This window comes from Podarcis melisellensis, assembly GCF_964234715.1.
Source record: "Podarcis melisellensis genome assembly, chromosome: 16".
Lineage (NCBI taxonomy): Eukaryota > Metazoa > Chordata > Lepidosauria > Squamata > Lacertidae > Podarcis > Podarcis melisellensis.
This window is the reverse complement of record NC_138533.1, coordinates 27,280,444-27,300,907: the sequence shown is the minus strand read 5'-3', so window position 1 is coordinate 27,300,907 and position 20,464 is coordinate 27,280,444. Positions and strand designations below refer to the sequence as shown.

At 46.5% G+C, this 20,464-nt stretch overlaps 1 protein-coding gene across 1 annotated transcript; it reads left to right on the top strand.

The window, feature by feature from the left end:
• Positions 1 to 118: 118 nt before the first annotated feature.
• LOC309359571 (solute carrier family 2, facilitated glucose transporter member 11-like) lies at positions 119 to 20,194 on the top strand. The gene is made up of 11 exons (XM_081893436.1): positions 119 to 344; positions 1,344 to 1,504; positions 3,176 to 3,300; positions 10,328 to 10,457; positions 11,038 to 11,186; positions 11,856 to 12,043; positions 14,092 to 14,202; positions 14,322 to 14,423; positions 16,002 to 16,077; positions 18,579 to 18,706; positions 19,255 to 20,194. The coding sequence occupies exons 1-11, from the start codon at positions 270 to 272 to the stop codon at positions 19,459 to 19,461; spliced, it is 1,452 nt and encodes a 483-aa protein (XP_081749562.1). The 5' UTR covers positions 119 to 269; the 3' UTR covers positions 19,462 to 20,194.
• Positions 20,195 to 20,464: the final 270 nt, after the last annotated feature.

The window sequence follows — 20,464 nt, the reverse complement described above, 5'->3', positions numbered from 1 at the left end:
AGTCCTAGGCTCTGTGGTTTAACCCACAGCGCCACCTTGTCATTACTGGCCAGCTATTCATCATGTACTATAGAATTAATTACCTAATCCATTTAAAAAAATAATAATATGAAAATACTCGTGGTAAATTCCAGCATTTGAACATTTGGGTTTGTTCATTTGACATTTCTGTAGAATTTTTCTGTGTATTTTTCCCACTGTGGGGCACCAGGAGATGCCCTTCTAGATATGTTTTGTCTTTACAGATTCAATATCGCGGATTGTTCCAGATGATCTTTGTTCTGGGCATAGGTGGCAGCTTCCCATATGGGTTTCACATTTCTGTGATCAACTACCCCTCCCTGGTAAGCCAAAAAAACAACTGTCCTGCATTCCTTAGGTTGGAACTGTCAAGGCCACAAGAGGGGAGCCTTGGACTGAGTGAGATCATCAGCGGCATTCCTTTTTCACTGAATGGCAGTGTGATAGGAATTTTATGGTCTTAAAGATATGGCAATGTTCATAAGCATAACAACCAAGCACATACATAGATCAGCACAGGAAGGCCAACCTGGAACCATTTTGATTCCTGAACTGACCAAATCTTTTCTCTGCAAGGTCAAAATGGAAAAGCCTCCCCATTGTCTTTTTCTTCACAAATCCTGTCTTAAGGATATGTCTGTTTGAATAGGGTGTGAGCCTGTGACCTGGTCCAGGAACTAAGTATTTATCATTACAAAAGACTGGCCAGGCTACCCAGGAAATCCAATCAAGTAACCTGCCAGACAGGAGATAAACAACAACAGGAGAAAAACAATATTAAAATTTCTGTGATGTAGGTGTGATGTATCTGAGGGGTGGTCTTAGGTCACACCCCTTCTGTGATGTATGTATGGTGTTTCTGGGGGTGGTCTTGATCTACAGGGTGGCAATTTCAAAAGTCTTTCACGCCAATGTTCTGGGTTCCTCCTCCTTTCCTGTGTGTGAGGGGAGCACCCTGTTGCAACAGATCAATAAAGATCAAGCTTACTAGCTGCTTTGCTTCTCAATATTCTCTGGTTGGCCTCTTATTTCCTCCTACCAATAGGGAACCTATGTAAGGACTCTATATGGGCTCTTGGATACCCCATAAGGGAAAAGGGCAATTTTTGTTTACAACAGCAGCACGATGTTACGTTTTGAATTGAATTGTTGCACATCTCGATGTTATTTAGTTGAATTACTTACACGCTGCCCATCTGACTGAGTTGCCTCAGCCACTCTGGGCGGCTCCCAACAAAACATCAGAAAGACACCCTTATTGTTCATATTGTAAGCCAAAGGAAATAGACGCACAATGAATTTTTTTGTTTGTTTGCTTGCAGTACATCAAAAAATTCATCAACGAGACCTGGCTGGAGCGGCATGGCTCCCCTCTCCCGCAAGAGACCATCCTCTTGCTGTGGTCCTTCATCGTTTCCATCTACGGCATAGGGGGGCTTTTGGGAAGTGTCTGCTGTGGGTACCTGACCACAAAATATCGGAAGTAAGTCTTTCCCTAAGGCGATGTGTGGCTTCCGTGCACATCTAAATCTATTTTTTTAAAAAAGATATTTATTAAAGTTTTCAATATTAATACAATAAAAATCAAAAAGAAAAAATAACAAAAATACAAAAAATAAAAATAATTAAAAACACACAAAGTTTCCATTACTTATTTTCCATTAACTTATTTCCCAGACCTCCTCGTACCTCCCTTTTTTGTATTCCAATTCAGATTGTTAGTTCAGCAAATCCTTATCAATAAATTTTAACCTGCTTCTAGACCTTTTTCCCCCCCGTATTCTCTTAAGACATTACAACTGGAAACCACTTAATTTCTATCCAACATCATTCTAACATTCATTAATTTTGCAATATTTCTGTAGATAGTCTTTAAATTTCTTCCAGTCTTCTTCCACCGTGCACATCTAAATCTATGGCATAGGATTCAAGCCCACCAGGGCAATGCCCTGGAAGTTGGTGTGGGAGGGTCTGAGTCAAAGAGATGCCTCTTATTCTCAGTCCTAAAAAAAGCAAAACAAGCACACATTTCCTGTTGTTGCTGTACTCAATAAACACACAAGACATAACCAGCTGTACTTTTGAATAAATAAGGTATACTATTCACTGCATCAAATTGTAGATTTCAATGAAAGTCTCATAACTTCATATACACACACTATATGAATGCTTTATTGATTAAAAAAAAACAGTCAACAGTTTTTTTAAAAAACACATTACAAAAAGATACAATAGTTTCACAATACATATATTCTTCTTCTTCTACTTTGTTTCTTTATTGTTTTATTCACAATAATGTACATTCTCTACAACAGAAAACTCCAAAATAAAATCAAATATAGCAAACCCCCTCGTCTTTTCTTTCGCGTTTGAGCCTCTCGTTCCTCTCCTCTCTTTTCTTTTTATTTTTTCCGTATCAGAATCTCAGAGGTAGTACTCTGGTGCTCTTTAATATGCTGTTTGTCTCTATCCTGTATTCGCCGCAAGGCTTCTGGTCACAACTTTTGTAAATCACCACACGGTGAGCCCCTTTTCTCTTTAAACGTCTTGCTTTGTAACCATGCTTGCCTAAAACAATATTTTCCAGCTACCTCCACGTTTAATTTTAATAATCTAAAGTTCTCAGGTAGCTTTGTGTGGCGTCGGTTTTATAATTGAGAATCCTGGTGCTATCTTCGGCGGATCCAGAGGCATCTCGCAGACAAGAGTGCACTGAGGTTCTTCTGCTCTCTTTCACACTATTAAAGTACTGGTATTTAATCAGTGCTGGAGCAGCAGAAAACCCCTTTTTCCTGCGCAGCTCTGTGCATTCAATTGGATACCTCCTTTCCCATTTTTCCCAGGGGGGTGAATGATAAGTACAAGGTGTTTGCCCCCCACCTGAGAGTCACCTGTATCCCACCCCAGGTGCAAATCAGGCCATGAGGTAAGTCAAAGTCCCTTTGTTGGTGGTGGGAGCAGTTGAGCTGTTGCTCTAAGGCCCTCCAGCTGTTTTGGGACTACAACTCCCATCATCCCTAGCTAACAGGACCAGTGGTCAGGGATGATGGGAATTGTAGTCTCAAAACATCTGACGGGCCAAGTTTGCCTACGCCTGCTCTAAGGTCCCTATGTCTGCCTGCCTTTCTCACCTTGATTCTGCCTTCCATTACAGAAAGAAATGCCAGATGTTCACCAACTTGATCATGCTGGTGGCTGCGTCGCTCATGGGTTTCAGCAAGATGGCCGGGTCCTTTGAGATGATCCTCCTGGGGCGCTTTCTCTACGGAGTCGGCATCGGTATGAAGGAAGCATCCTGGCACTTGCAGCAAAGTCACCACAACCTTCCTGGGGCATTTTGTTTTTGTTCCTCCATCAGTCTTGTCTTCTTTTTAAATTACAGTGGTACCTTGGTTCTCAAACTTAATGCCTTCCAGAAGTCCATTCCAAAACCAAAGCGTTCCAAAACCAAGGTGTGCTTTCCCTCAGAACGTAATGCAAAACGAATTCATCCATTCCAGACTTTTAAAAACAACACCTAAAGCAGCAATTTCACATGAATTTTACTATCTAACGAGACCATTGATCCATAAAATGAAAGCTTACTTACTTTACTTTATCAAACCTTTATTAGGCATTATGGAAATAAAACCTTAAAAGAGAAAATAACATATAAAAGCCTTGAAATATATATAAAAAAGGCAGCAGTTTGCTAAGTACATATATATATATACATATAGAGTCAGTGGTATTCCTTGTTAACCTGCTCCTTGGAGGACTGCTGCCAAAAACTCGGCTACCCCCGCCGTTACCCTTTGGTCAACGTCGGATAGGTAGAATCCCACACATTCACCTTGCTGCGGTTCCAGACCACCCAAAAGAGGGGACAGCACGCGTTGACGGAGCGTACTGTACAGTGGGCAATGAAGGAGAATATGCTCTACAGTGTCCGGGACATTCATAGAGCATCTGCAGAGTCTCTTGTTTCTAGGAATGTTTTGATATCTTCCCCTGACAAATGCTGAGGGAAAAACATTCAAGCGGGCCAGCATAAAAGCCCTACGTTGGGCTGGGATTATTAGTTTAGTGACGTAATTGGCTCTGCTATCTAAGATATTTAATTCATAGAATATGGGGGAGCAAATTTTGTTTACAGCTGCCGTAATATTTTGTCTCTCGACATCCTTTAGTCTAGTTAGGATATTATGGGAAATATATTGCTCATTAGAATTGTACAGGGACTCCAGCTCGACGCCTAAAGATTCAATCTTTTTTTCGAGGTGCTGATACCATCTTGATTTATAGGAGTCTTTGAGCAAATCAGCGAGCAGACTTGATGGAGGGCAGCGGAAGTGGCAGCGTAACCAATACTTTATTGAGGTGGACCATGCCCAATATTCCATTGTGTGTATGCCTATTTCTGCACACATTGTTTCATATTTGATCATAGCTGGGAGTCCAAGAATACGTCTCAGAAAACTAGAGTGAATCTTTTTTAAATCATTGTTATATGCTTGGACCCATAGCGGGATTCCATAGAATATCTGGGATTGCACTTTTGTTTGAAATATCTGATTTGCCGCAGGAATAAATTGATTACCTTTCTGATAATGAAAACGGGCAACTGCTGATGAGATGCACTTTGCCTGTTTTATGGCATTTGTGCGATGGGTTGCCCACCCTAAATTGCTCTGGAATAAGATTCCCAGATACCTATAGATTTTCACTTGTTGGATTTCTTGCCCTCTTATTTTCCATTTCTCTAATTTCCAACCATTCGAGAAGACCAAAATTTTTGTCTTCTCATAGTTTATAGAGAGTTTGTTACATTCGCAATAGAGGATCAGTGAAGATATAAGACGTTTTAGACCCAAGCTCGTTAAGGATAGTAGGACAGCATCGTCTGCGTATAGTAAGAGAGGAACTGGTTTCTGATTAAGTTTAGGGGCATGTGATTCTATTTTTTGAAGGTAATCTGGCAAGTCTGATAAAAATAAATTAAATAGAAAGGGGGCAAGAATGCACCCTTGTTTTACCCCTTTCGAGATTGGGATGTCTGATGAAAGGTGACCTTTGATGTTAAGTTTGACTTGACAGGTATTGGAAGAGTGTAGATTTTGGATTAGGATCAATAGGCGCTGATCAATTTTTAATTCTGCGAGTTTCCTCCACAACTTTGGGCGGTCAATTGAGTCGAATGCACCACGAAAATCTACAAAAGCAGCGTATATCTTAGATTGCCTTTGGGATCTGTATTTTTCAACCAGATGCATAAGAATAAGACAGTGGTCTAGTGTAGAGCAACCTTTGGAGAAACCTATTTGTTCTTTCCCTGGTAAATTTAGATTTTTCATCCAGGTAAGGAGTTTAGATAAGAGGTGCTTAGCGTAGATTTTCCCTATCACTGATAGAAGGCTTATCGGTCTATAATTCCTTGGTTCTTTTGGGTCGCCATTTTTAAAGATTGGAATAATTATTGATCTTAGCCATATCTCAGGTATGATCCCATATTTATCTATAAGCGTAAACAGTTGGGCTAAGGGTTCTGCCCACCAATCTATATAGGTCTTAAATAATTCTATTGGTAGACCGTCTGGCCCGAATCGATTCAAGATGGCGCCGAGGTAAGACGCTCTTATCGGAGCTCAAAGAGATCTTTTAACTAAATGTTGCTGGCTCTCCTTCCCCTTTTGGATTTTATTTCCTTTCACCATTTCGCTGCGCTTTTGAACATTTTATCTTATCCTCCTCGGTGCCGGGACTTAAAGAAGCTAATGAAGCTTTAACGAAGGCTCTCAGACATTCCCTTCCGGGCATTAAGGCACTCCCTCCCAGTTTCTCGTCGACTCCTTGTGATAAACTTATTACAAAGATTCTTAAGGACTTTTAATCGGCTTTTAACCCTAAAAACTACAAATTCATAAAACCACAAATTTCTCCCACCACTTCTAACTTCGTGGACCCCCAAACATCTCAGTTGTTTTAACAAACTGGGAAGAAGGGGGGGGGGTACTTCAAAGGAGTGCTATAATTGGCCCCAGTTTTAAACTCCTCGCAGCAGCCCAGCCTGGACTGAATGAGAATTGAACGAGATTGCGACCTGAGAACCTTAGCACTTTATCACTTTACTTAGAAGTCTGATTTCATCGACTTAAGAAGAATCTAGAAATGAGAAGAGCCAAAAGACTCAGGTGTCTTGATACAGAAACTGACACAGAGTCCTCTGGTTTCAAACAGAGTAATCTAGATAATTACCTGCTACCTCAAAAACAGCACGTATCTCCTCCCAAAACCTTCCTCAACTCTTCGCATGAAAAGACAATTGAAGAGATATCCCAAGGAATAAATGAGGACAAGGCTACTACTCCCATAACAGAGGCACAAGCGCTAATTGATAGAAAGGTGGAGCTGCTAGAGGAATGCTGCCTACTGACTGCTCAAACAGTTCAAAAAATCTTTGAACAATTACAAAACATCTCCAAGAAGCTGGACAACCGAGATGAAAGGAGGCAACTCACTCCCCTTTTGCCATCCCTAACAAGCCCTGGAGATAAACAGAACAAATACAAATTTATGCCTCTAAACCAGCCAAAAACCAGAGGAAGCCCCCCTCACTCAATCAACCTGATACTGAGGCCATGTGAGATTGTTCTCCACATTTTTCCATATAGAGGGCCCCTACCTTATTGGGAGTCACCTTTCTGGGCCAGACATCATCTAAATCTGCTCCTTAGCCTTGAGGGTGGAAGCATTGACTTAAAAGCAGTCAAGAGGCTTACTAACGATGGATATTCCAAAAAAGTACTACTAAGATTTGGTAGCCATAGAATTCCAACCAAACTCTTAAGGGAAAAGGCTCATTTAGCCCAGAAAGGAATTATCCCGCGCCGACACTTTGAAGATATATCACCCAGACCACTGATTGCATCTAAAAGACAGAACAAGATGAACAAGGCCATTCCACCAGAAGCCGATATCTGCCCTACTCCCGTGGAAGAACCCAGTAGATGGGAGAAACCGCAGCCAGCTACCCGGAAAACCACACAAGAAAAATCCAAGCTCCCAAACCACGCGACTGTAGCATCAAATAACAACCTCGCCCTTGACACAATAGACTGGACAGTCCCAGAAGAAGAAGATCTGCTGAGTAACTTTACCAAGCTACCAGAGAAAGAACAAATAAACATACTCAGTAAATTGACGAAACTACAGGCCAGATTGACCGAAATTCACCAACAGGGTCAACAAAATGCAGTAGAAACAACACACAATCAAACTTTACACTTACCAGCTTTTTCCCCAAAATGCATAGTCAAAAAGAGAGCTACTAATGGAACTTTCAAATGTATAGATGCAGAGCTTCAAATCCAGCCGCCTTTAGAATATGAAATGGCAAGGAAAAACTCCAGTAATGAAACCACAAATTCCTGGCTGAGATATCAAATATTAGCTCCAAACGAAATAGGTACCCCTCCTTTAAGTACTACAAAGGACCTTAACATTGCCGAACAAAAGATGACCTCCAACAGACCTGACACACTGAGCTCAACATCAAATGAGGCCAAAGAAATGGAAGTAGAGACTGAAAACAGTCCAACTGTCCATAACAGCCCACCAGCCACAGAAATTTCTCAGGAACAAGGAACAGTTAAGGAAGAAAATCAAGAAAGGGAGGAAATTTTAATTTCCCGCACCTTAAAAAAAAATCTAAGAGATCCACCACCATGTTCCCCACCGAAAGCAGCGACAAATGGCTGTATCTGCACAAGACAAAATCCCTCGCTAGACTTAATAACAGAACTAGAATGACTAAATGCTGTCAACCAGCCACCAACTCAAAAACGGACCCTACGCTTGCTGTCCTGGAATATCGCAGGGTGGGGAAACAAAGGCGGAGACCCAGACCTAATGAACTTCTTTAAAGATTTTGAATTAATACTTCTACAAGAAACATGGTCAACTAGAGATATCAAAATCAGCGGATTCACCTCCTATACGAAACCCGCATCGAAAACAAACACGAAGGGCCGGCCGAAAGCAGGGTTCTGTTGTATGATCAAAGACAACTTAGGGTTTGAAATCAAGCAACTAGAAGAATGCTTACCACTTGCACAAGCTCTACTTTTAACCCAAAACAAAGACTCTTTGCTACTTGTAAATGTCTATATCCCCCCAACCAAAAATAACAGCAGCAGTGAAAACTGGTCACAACTAACCTCTTATATAGAAAACTTGACCGATAAATACCCAAATGCCTCACTGATAATAGCAGGTGATTTTAATGCCAGAGTAGGAACCAACAATGAACAACTATGTAGCAAACTAAATTGGAATACTGAAAATGATATCACACATGCCCTGAAAATAGGACGATTCTCCAGAGACAGGGTTGTTAACAACGAAGGCTTACGCCTACTTGAATTATGTAACAACTTTAATTTGCAGATTGTAAATGGTTCAACAAAAGGCGATAGTAGCGGGGAGTTTACATACTTCTCCCCCCGAGGATGCAGCGTCATCGACTATATTCTTGTCCCTTATAATATTATAAATTTGATCATGGACTTCAAAATTGGAACGCGCACTGAAAGCGACCATCAGCCATTATCGTTGTCTATTAACTTAAAGGACGAAACCAAAATCATTAAGTACAATACCATAGAACCTTCTCAATACAAACAAATGACCCAATTAAAATGGTCCCAGGAAATGAGTGTAGCAGTGGGGCAAAAACTTACAGCCAACTTGAGAAAACAAGTATTATCCAACTTAAAGATCACTAATTTCTACAGTGATATTCCGAAAATTTATAATGAAATCTTCCAAATGTTTGTAGAGCTTAGTACTCCACCTAAAGTTTGGGTACTTAAACATACCGCTAGCCCTTGGTTTGATGATGAATGTTTCCAGCTAAAAAGAAAACTGCGCCAAACATTTAAAAATAATCGCACTAAACTAGAGCCCTCTTATCTTGATGAAAAAAGAAAATATCATTACATTCTGGCCGAAAAGAAACAGAAATACGCAACCCAAAAATGGCCACAATTATTTGACTCAATTCAGAGTATATAAAATGAAAGCAATAATCAATGCTATAAAATAAATAAGACAATATTGTAGATGATAAAAGTTTTTTAAAAAAGATTCTTACCTGCGCTGATGATAGTCATTGTTTGGTTGGGAGGCTTTTATCCATTTCCGCAGTCACACAATCAATCAATCAATCAATCAGTAGCTGAACTGGGTTCCACACAGCCACAAAAACAAATTAACCAAAAAAGCCTCAAAAACAAAAACGCAAAATAAATAGGAAAAACAAAAGTGCCACACTTAATCTGTTTTGGAAGTCCGTTTGACTTCCAAAATGTCTGAAAACCAAGGCACAGCTTCTGATTGGTACAGGCACCCAAAAACAATAGCCAACAGCCACATTGGACATTCGGCTTCCGAAAAATGTTCAAAAACCGGAACACTTACTTCTGGGTTTTCGGTGTTTGAGAACCAAGGCGTTTGAGAACCCAGGTACCACTGTACTACACTGGTCTTTTAAATTGGTCTTTAAAGCATTTATTATCAGAAATTCCAGTGGCAGGAGGGAGATGCAGGGGCTGGTTCCTTTGGAGATGCTATAAGTCAAGATGCATTGTTTGTGCAGGCAGAGAATCCTGCCCAGCCTTCCCCAATTTTTGCAGTCTCTTTAGCTTAAAGGTAAAGGGACCCCTGACCATTAGGTCCAGTCGTGGCCAACTCTGGGGTTGCAGCACTCACTTTATTGGCCGAGGGAGCTGGCGTACAGCTTCTGGGTCATGTGGCCAGCATGACTAAGCTGCTTCTGGCAAACCAGAGCAGCACACGGAAACCCCGTTTACCTTCCCGCCAGAGCGGTACCTATTTATCTACTTGCACTTGACCTGCTTTCAAACTGCTAGGTTGGCAGGGGCAGGGACCGAGCAACGAGAGCTCACCCCGTCGCGGGGATTTGAACCGCCGTCCTTCTGATCGGCAAGTCCTAGGCTCTGTGGTTTAACCCACAGCGCCACCCGCATCCCCTCTTTAGCTTAACCTGGTCCATCTGGCAGAACTTAACCGAGGGTGGTTGACCCTGGAAACCTAGATGGATGAGCTTCAAGGCACTTGGACTGGGCTGTGGAGCAGGGAGCAGGTTGCAGACCTGCTAAGACATGACCCAGCTACATGCCTGTCAGATGCAACAGCTGCCAATAATAATTCGTTTGAGTTGACCTTGAACCTGGAGACAGTGAACCTGGGTGGTTTTGCAGGTTTCTTCACTGTGTTTCTCTATCATTCCCCCCCACTCTTTCCCAAGGGTTTTCCTTCAACATACACCCTCAATACGTGGGAGAGATCTCTCCAAAGAAGCTGCGCGGATTTACAAATGCCACCGTGGCTGTTTTCTTGACCCTCGGGAAAGTCTCGGGACAAGTGATGGGCTTGGGGTAAGTGCAGCTCCTCCTCTGTGCTGCCTGAAAGATGCTCGAGAACAGTGTGGCCAAAAGTCTTTGTTGACTTTGATTGTGTTGAATAAAAATCACATGAACTTAAATTAGAACCTTGGGTTCCAAAGCTGCATGCTTTGGGTTTGGGACTTTGAATTCTGGGCTGCTCAAAAGAATGTGTGGGTTTCTGAGGAGGGGCCAGGGGCCTGTGCTCCTGTTGGAGGGGGGCTGTCCTGTGATGATGACACCCCCCTGCAGTGGCGTGAGGTCAGGGGACTACAGGGACTAGGCTAGTCCCCTAAATGTTCCCCTGGTGTCTCCTTCCCAAAGCCCGAGAAGCTTCTGCCTGGCTTAAGGAGGGAGGAGTGATGCTCTGATTGGTCCAAGAGCCCTTCCGCCATCTTCCCAAAGCTCACTTGGCTTTGGGAAGGAGGCAGGAGGGTGCCAGCATCCTTTCAGAGGCCTGGCACCTCCTTCCCCAAAGCCAGGGTGCTCCTAACCAGCTTAGGAAGGGGAGGCGCTTACAAAAAAAACCACTGTACGCCATTGTCCCCTGACTTCCTCCTTCTATTCTCTGCAGGGAAATGTTGGGCAGTGACTTCTTGTGGCCTTTGCTACTGGCTTCCAGTGGGCTCACTGCAGTGGTCCAGCTACTGACCCTCCCTTGCTTCCCCGACTCCCCATCCTACCTTCTGATCCAGAAGGGCAATGAAGAAGCCTTCATGAAAGGTAGGAGCCCTGTGCCATCTGGACAGATCAGGCAGGCAGGCTGACTGGCTGGCAGCAGCAGGGCTGAGACAGGCTGGTTCCAGGGTTGCCCATGACTTTGAGCAAGGGTCGCAAATGCCAGAGGTGGATTTAGAGCAGCACAACTGGTTCTGGCGCACCGGGCATCTAGTCTAGGGGGCGCTGCAGGGCACTGCAATTGAGCGGAACAGAAGGCAAGAGACTGGACGATGAGGGTGGAGACACTCCTTCAGGTATAGTGGGTCGAGGCCATTTAAGGCTTTAAAGGCCAGCACCAACACTTTGAATTGTGCTCGGAAACGTACTGGGAGCCAATGTAGGTCATTCAGGACCGGTGTTATATGGTCTCGGCGGCCACTCCCAGTCACCAGTCTAGGTGCTGCATTCTGGATTAGTTGTAGTTTCCGGGTCACCTTCAAAGGTAGCCCCACATACAGCGCATTGCAGTAGTCCAAGCGAGAGATAACCAGAGCATGCACCACTCTGGCAAGACAGTCTGCGGGCAGGTAGGGTCTCAGCCTGCGTACCAGATGGAGCTGGTAGAGAGCTGCCCTGGTAGCCATGGATTGATCTGCCCCTTGAGCTGATCCAAGGGTCACTTTGGGTAGAGCCAGGCCTATTCTTCCTTCCTTCCTTCCTTCCGTACCGCAGCCATCAAGCAGCTCTGGGGTGAAGGTGACCACCAAGCAGAGATTGAGGACCTCAAGAAGGAGAAGTCCGCCGTGGCCACCACCAAGAGCCTGCGCGTCCTGGAGCTGATGAAGGCCCGCTCCTTCCGTTGGCAGCTCTACGTGATGATCACAGTCATGACCACCTTGCAGCTCTGCGGCATCAACGCAGTTGAGTCTTTGCTTCCTGGGGGACGTGGGGGCTTCCAGAGGAGTCACACGGCCTTTTGGATCAAGCAGACTTTACGACAGGAAACAGCTATGGTGGCTCTTCTCCAGGTGCTGCTGGACTCCAACTCCCATCAGCCTCTGCACCCAGCAGGACAAGGATGATGGGACTTGTAGTCCAGGGACATCTGGAGGACCACAGGCACGAGCAAAGGAGAGTCTACTTGCTCCCTGGTGGGGAGCAGAAGGGTTGCTGTGACCCAACCCAGCCATGGCCAGTCTGTGGCTGGATCTACACTCACCTGTAAAATGTAATTAGAAAAATATTAGAAATACTGTTCTAAAATGGCAGTTTCTTTTCCAAAAGATCCACCTGGTTTAAGATAGTTAGTAGCTCTGCAGTACCCTCTGCTGTCACATTTTAATAACGCATGACTAATATGACCCTTAAGGGACGCGGGTGGCGCTGTGGGTTAAACCACAGAGCCTAGGACTTGCCGACCAGAAGGTTGGCGGTTTGAATCCCCGCGACGGGGTGAGCTCCAGTTGCTCGGTCCCTGCTCCTGCCAACCTAGCAGTTCGAAAGCACGTCAAAGTGCAAGTAGATAAATAGGTACCGCTCCGGCGGGAAGGTAAACAGCGTTTCCGTGCGCTGCTCTGGTTCGCCAGAAACAGCTTAGTCATGTTGGCCACATGCCTTGGAAGCTGTACACCGGCTCCCTCGGTCAATAAAGCGAGATGAGCGCCGCAACCCCAGAATCCTCCACAACTGGACCTAATGGTCAGGGGTCCCTTTACCATTAATATGACCCTTACATTTTGGTGCGTTTTCCTAACCCTTTCCTAATGTTATAAGCCATGAGTGTCGATCCGGCCTGTGTCTGCAGGCTCAGCAGGCAGGTCAGCTCACACAGGGTAGGCCCAATATATTTTGCCGCCTGAGACACAGCAAATGATGCCCCTGTCCCCCTCCAACATACACACACACACCAGTCAAGGCGCAGAGAACAAAAGGCCAGCCAAGTGATTTGAGGGGCCTTGATCCCATCCGCATCCTGCTTTGAGTCATTTGCACCCAAGCAGCAGTGGTCATGGATTATCTGCATCCTTCTGGCTGGAGACCTTTCTTCCTGGAGGCTTCCTTGATAGCTCAGTCAGTAGAGCGCTAGACTCTTAATCTCAGTGTCCTGGGTTCGAGATCCATGTTTTGCAAAAGATTCCTGCATTGGCAGGAGGCTGGACTAGATGACTCTCCAGTTCTAGGAATCTATGATTCTATAAGTGGAGACAAATCTGGGGCAGATGTGAGTGCCAAGGAGCCTGAAAACAACAACAAGGCCATATCCAAAGCCCCACGCCAGTTCTCTGGAGGGAGGGGTATGTGGTCCCTGTATTGCAGGGGGTTGGACTAAACTGTCAGGTGATGGTGTGGTTACTTGAGAGCAAACAGGCAAGACTCCGACCTGTCTTTTCCAGTCTTTATTCTTAGTGCAAACTATTTACAGTGAAGAGCGTCGCAAGTTCATGTCTGGCTCAGTCGCTAGCAGAATCTGGGAGTGGTCGGTTCTTATACCTTCCCCATCATAACAGTCGCGTGACCCCCAACCTTCTCCTCCCCTCCCTGCGCCGAAACCTACTGCGCAGAATGGGCGCTGGCAAAGGGGTACTTCCCTCTTCTCCGGTTTGCTCAGTCTCGGTGCTGAGGCTCTCCCTAGCATCCCCGGTCCCACCACCTCCTCCCCAGTGGAGGTGGGGCTTTCCTCATGGCCAGAGGAGGAACTACTTTGCAAGATTTTCGGAGGTTCCCTATAACACAACTGCCCTTCCACCTCTCGCCTCTGAGCTGATGGCAGTTCCCTGACATGAACCTTGGATTCCTTCCCAACTCTGCAGTTTCTATGATTCTGTGGTAGGCAGGGAGGTGTCCGTGCTGTGTGTACCGCAGGCCACCTGCCTTCTAAGAGAAGGGAATGGAGACAGGCAGGGAGCCGCTGCACACATGGAGCTCTGCAGGCAAAAACGTCTCCTCATCTTCCTCCTGCCTTTTCCAGATCTATTTCTACTCCTTTGAAGTCTTCCGCACAGCCAAGTTTGAAGAGGAGCTCGTTCCGTACATCGCTCTGGGCGTGGGGATGTGTGAGTGCCTCTCGTCCATCCTGTGCGTAAGTTCAAGGGGGGGGGGCGGCACAGCTGGTGCTCCCAAAATGGGGAGAGTCCCTCATGTATTTCCCCAGCCCCTAGCAAGGTCGTCTGAGGTTCCCCTCCTTTTGCTGCCTTCCAGAGTTCCCTCATTGAGCGCTTTGGACGGAAGCTTCTGCTCTGGGGGGGCTATGCTGCGATGGTCCTGGTCCTGGCTTTGCTCACCCTGACCCTCTCGCTCCAGGTAAGGCGGTTGGGGGTCCTCTAAGATGTGGGGCAGCGGTGGAGTGAAAGGGAAGAGAGCAGTCGGGTTAGATTACTGCCATGCTGAAATATACTCGGAGTCCTGGAGTGATTTCATGCTCTTTATTGCAGCTTGTAAAACAGTGATTGAATTGCCCCCCAAACCTTAGGCTTTTATATACATTATTTACACAATGAGTCCCGTCTGATTGGCTGATTCTGCTTCCCTCCTGGAGCCCGATTGGTCTTCTCCTGCAGGCCAATCAGTTGTTGCATTCTACGATCCTACCAGCCTAATAGGCTGATTAATTTCCTCCTGTAGCCTGATTGGTCTTCTCCTGCAAGCCAATCAGTTGTTGCATTCTACGATCCTACTTGCCTATTGTTCTAGGATCCAAGCTTAGTACAGTGGTGCCTCGCTAGACGAAAAGAATCCGTTCCGCGATTCTCTTCGTCTAGCGGTTTTTTCATCTTGCGAAGCAAGCCCATTGACAGTTTAGCGGATTAGCGCTTAGCTTAGCGGATTAGCGCTACAGCTGTATAGCGGCTTCTAGCGATCAGCTGTTAAGCGGCTTATCAGCGGAACAGCTGATAAGCGGCTTAGCGGCTTAGGAAAAGGGCGAAAAAAGCGGAAAAACCCCGCGGGGGGACGCAAGATTTTTTCGTCTTGTGAAGCAACCCCATAGGGAAATTTGTTTTGCGAAGCGCCTTCAAAACGGAAAACCCTTTTGTCTAGCGGGTTTTCCGTCTTGCGAGGCGTTCGTTTTGCGGGACACCACTGTACAATACACATGTGTTATACATAGGGCTGCCTCTGTAGATGGTTTGGAAACTTCAGTGGGTGCAGAATTCAGCAGCCATGTTGCTCACTGGAGTAAGACAGTTTGAGCATATTACACCAATACTGGTACAACTGCACTGGCTACCAATTAGTTTCCGGGCCCAATTCAAAGTGCTGCTTTTGACATACAGAGCCTTAAATGGTTCAAGACCGCAATACCTCAAGGAACGCCTCCTTCCTTATGAACCTACCCGGACCCTGAGATCATCTTCTGAGGCCCTCCTCCGTGTGCCTCCTCCTTGAGAGGTCCGGAAGGTGCCAACACGAGAATAGGGCCTTCTCTGCAGTGGCTCCCCATTTGTGGAAAGCTCTCCCCAGGGAAGTTCACCTGGCGCCTTCATTGTATACCTTTAGGCGCCAGGCAAAAACGTTTCTTTTAAACCAGGCCTTTGGTTGATCTGATTGACATCCTATGCCCTTTTAAAATGTGTTTTTTTTGTGGGGGACTATTGGGTTGTTGTTTTTATTTTTTTATTATGTATTTTGTGGTTTTATATCTTGATTTTATTCTGTGAACCACCTAGGGAGCCCCCGGGTATAGGTATATAAATAATAATAATAATAATGGACACAGTTCAGAAGCCTCATTAAGACATCCCTCTCTGCCCCTGGCCCTCAAGGGACTGGCACCCCCAGGAGCCTACTTGGGCACCCCCAATTCTCCTCTGCTTGCCTTTGCAACAGGAAGCATTGGATCCTTCCACTCCCGCTTAGAGGACCCTTTTCTTCTCTTCCCAGCACCGTTTCTTCTGGATGCACAACTTCAGTGTGGTCCTCATCTTCCTCTTTGTGCTCTTCTATGGGATTGGGCCTTGTGAGTACCTCCGGGGGCGAGGGTGGGGGAAAGGTCCCTGGCAGCCCCATCCAGGAAGGGAAGCAAGCAGCCTGCTCGGAGAGCGATGGATGGAGCCTGGGGGAGCCTGGCATGCAAGGAGGGAAGGTTCGCAAATGCATGGTCCACATGCATGGCTTGCCTCTTCTGTACTGCGGCGTGCACTGGGTGTTTGTGGGACAGCGGGTGGGGCTGTGGTCTAAACCACTGAGCCCCTTGGGCTGGCCGATCAGAAGGTCGGCGGTTCGAATCCCCGCAATGCAGTGAGCTCCCGTTGCTCTGTCCCAGCTCCTGCCAACCTAGCAGTTTGAAAGCACACCAGTGTAAGTAGATAAATAGGTACCGCTGCAGCGGGAAGGTAAACGGCATTTCTGTGAGCTCTGGTTTCCGTCATGGTGTTACATTGCACCAGAAGTGGCTTAGTGACCCAGAGAGCTGTCTGTGGACAAACGCTGGCTCACTTGGCCTGAAAGCAGAGATGAGCGCTGCACCCCATAGTCGCCTTTGACTGGACTTACCTTTTTTTCTTACTGGGGCGTGTCCAACCAGGCCCAGATCCATATGCAGGTGTGGGAGCCTCCAGCTCCTACTGGGCCAAATCCTTCCAACTCAGCACCTGCTGTTGAGAGGTTGGGATGAGGCATGTCCAGGCATCTGGTCAGGTCTCTGCCAATCCTGACATATGTGGGTGCTGGGTGGGTGGTGCAGAGGCGGTTGGTGGCACCCAGCCCACACTGGCCTCTGGCAAAGCAGCCACTCATCCACCCCCAGAGGGCCTGGTCGGGGTGGGTGAGGTTGCAGGCACAGCGAGATCTCCAAGCAGACATCTCAGTTGGTAGAGCATGAGGCTCTTAATCTCAGGGTCTTGGGTTAGAATGCCACATTGGGGAAAAGATTCATGTACTGCAAAGGGTTGCACTAGATTAATAATAATAATAATAATAATAATAATAATAATAATAATGTCAGGGGTTCAGGAGCAGAGGCACAGGGGAGAGAGGAAGCGGAGAGCGAAGGGGAACAATCCGAGGGCAGCGTAGGTGAGGATGACAGTGGGGCGAGAGATTCCATGAGCCTGTCCAGCGATTTGGAAGATTCCCAGAAGGGGGCACCGATAGCCAGAGCAAGGGGGGTCCCGGGAGGGATGCACCAGAAGCAAGGGGCCAGCGGTGACTCCCAAAGCAGCAGCTGGAGATCGGGACCAGTTTCCCCACCAGAGCGTAGCGGGGGGGGGGGGGGAAGAGTCCCATGTGTCAGGACCGGCTTCCCCTCCAGGGGGAAGAGAAGATGAGTCAGGGCTGACCACGCCCCTATCGCTGAGTGAGGGAATGGAGGGGAAGTCAGATCCAGCTAGCCCCCCCCCCCGAAGGGGGAAGCAGTGACAGGAGCAGTGTAACGGTCAGGAGGAAGGTTGCCGGCTGGGCGTGCGCGCCAAGTTCAAATGCACAGGCGCGCAGGACAGCCGGGAGCACAGATTGGGAGCCAGGTCCTAAAGCACGCCGGAGGCAGGGGGAAGAATCCGGGGACTCTTCAGCATCAGAAGAGTCCAGAAAGGGCAACACCCCAGCGGGCAGACGAACCCAGAGGAGAAAGGAGCAAAGGAGGAGGTGGAGCAAGGCTAGGGTCTTGAACTAGTGTCTGGGAGGAGGAGATTCAGACGGAACTTCAGCGGTCTAGGGTTGAGACGTAGAGCTGCGCGCCGCGGCTTTGGAATCGAAACTGAACCTTAATAAATACTTTTGTATATAACAAGAACTGGCGTTGGTCCTCTGTGAGCTGGGACCTTGGGCAGCTCTGACAAATAATAATAATAATAATAATAATAATAATAATAATAATAATAATAATAATAAATTTATTTATACCCCGCCTCCCCAGCCAAGACAGGGCTCAGGGTGGCTAACAACCAATAATAAAAACAAGTTGATTAAAATACAATTTAAAAGATTAAGATACAACATTAAAACAATTAGGGAGCAATCTCTTCATAGGAGGAGAAAGGAAAAAGAAAGAGGGGGAGGGAATCAAACTGATTCTAAGCCAAAGGCCAGGTGGAACAACTCTGTTTTACAGGCCCTGCGGAAAGAGATCAGATCCCGCAGGGCCCTGGTCTCAGGAGACAGAGCATCAGATTAGTTCTGATTCTACAGTGGTACCTCAGGTTAAGTACTTAATTCATTCCGGAGGTCCGTTCTTAACCTGAAACTGTTCTTAACCTGAAGCACCATTTTAGCTAATGGGGCCTCCTGCTGCTGCCACGCCGCCGGAGCACGATTTCTGTTCTCATCCTGAAGCAAAGTTCTTAACCTGAGGTACTATTTCTGGGTTAGTGGAGTCTGTAACCTGAAGCGTATGTAACCTGAGGTACCATTGTATTATTCTTCTCCCCGCATAATGTCTGAAGCAGACCAGCTGCAAAGAACTGGGCCCGCTGCGCATTTGTTTGTTTGTTTGTTTGTTTAGCTTTTCTCTGCCTTCCCCAGCTGGAGCCACCATTGCCGTGATGGTTGAGATCTTCAACCAGACCTTCCGCCCATCGGCCTTTGTGATCGTGGGGTTCATCAACTGGATGGGTCTCTTCCTGCTCGGGATGATCTTTCCGTTCATTGTGGTGAGGCAGCCCACAGGCCACAGGCAACCCGCCAAGTCCCACACAATCAACCCTGCCGAGGGACATCGGGCACTTAAGGCCATGATGAGGACATGGGTGATTTTGCACGCAATTGCTTGAAAGTGAAAAACGGGGTGTTCACTTCCCCCAAAAATTACAGGTGTCCTGTATGGGCCGGAGAACCTGCTTGGTGGAAGAGCCAGTGTGGTGTAGTGGTTAAGAGCGGTAGTCTCGTAATCTGGGGAACCGGGTTCGTGTCTCCGCTCCTCCACCTGCAGCTGCTGAGTGACATTGGGCCAGTCACACTTCTTTGAAGTCACTCAGCCCCACTCACCTCACAGAGTGTTTGTTGTGGGGGAGGAAGGGAAAGGAGAATGTTAGCCGCTTTGAGACTCCTGAAGGGGAGTGAAAGGCTGGGTATCAAATCCAAACTCTTCTTCTTCTTCTTCTGTTCTGCATGAATCTCTGCACCGGCCAAGTGTTTGCAAGGAGGGTTTTGAGAATGCATCGTGAGCTTCCTTAACCTTTCCCTTCCCTTCTCTTTCCAGGAATATCTCGGCCCCTTCTGCTTCCTGATCTTCATGGGCATCCTTACAGCCTCAGGCATTTTCATCTTCTTGTTCCTGCCGGAAACAAAAGGGAAATCTATCATGGAAATTACAGCAGAGTTTAATAAGCTGAATTATGGAAAGAAACAAGTTTTTCCTGCTGAAAATAAAGTTCCCCAGGAAACCATCTTCTGCACCAGGCTCTAACACCCCATTTGCAGAATCTCCAGCTCTGGAGCAGGGGAGAGAGGAGGGTGAAGAGTCACTAGCTCTGCCCCATGCAAAGAAAACAACAGCCTGCCCGTGGCTTTCAGCCAAGATGGGACATTTCACCAGTTTACATCCTGTTTCCAGTTTACATCCTGTTTCCCATGAGAGACAGGTTATCTATGGTTTGTTTACTCCCAACAAATTGCAATCTGAAGCCATGGTTTGTTGCTGGCTTATGAACCTTGGTTGGTGTTATGTCTAACGTGCCTTTAACCATGGTTTGCTTGAACCCTTGACAAAAAAAAAAAACCCTCACCAAACCAAAAAGGCAAAAGCAACTGAAAAACAAGTCAAAGATTGGAGAAGGAGGCCACAGCTTGTTTAATTTTCTGTGGATGATTTGTTAACCCATGGTTTGTTAAACAAACCACTGTTTAGTGTGGTAGGGAGGAAACTGTAGCCTTCCAGGTGTTGCTGTAGTCATTCCTGCTTGTTGGACATGCTGGCTGGGATCTGGAGTCCAACCATGGCTGGAAAGCCATAGATTCCTCAGTCCTTGCACTCTCTGTGGAGCAGGCCTATCTCATTCAGTGTCATCAGGCGCCCCCACAGTTGTGGCTATATTCGATTCTGGGTTTTGTAATGTTTACTTCTGCTGTATGTTGCTTTGAATGCAGAAGGTGTATAAGAGTGGGGTATAAATGAAATAAACAATGATTATTTCTGCAAAGGCTTCTTAGAACTCTCTCTGCAGTGCCAGAGGCTGGGGGCAAAAAAAATATGTCATCATGCTATTGCTCACCATACCTTGCAACGTAGCTGTTCAGTGGTGATGACTCCAAGCTCCGCTTTCAGCTGGACTCAGAGGGAACTCCAGAACACGGCCGATCCGAGCAGGGCCTTCAATGTGTTGGCACCAAATTTAAGAGGTGCTGAATGCAAGCATTGCATGCCCAGGAACAAATGGAGAGGAATTAAGACTCCTAAGTGTCCCTTCACA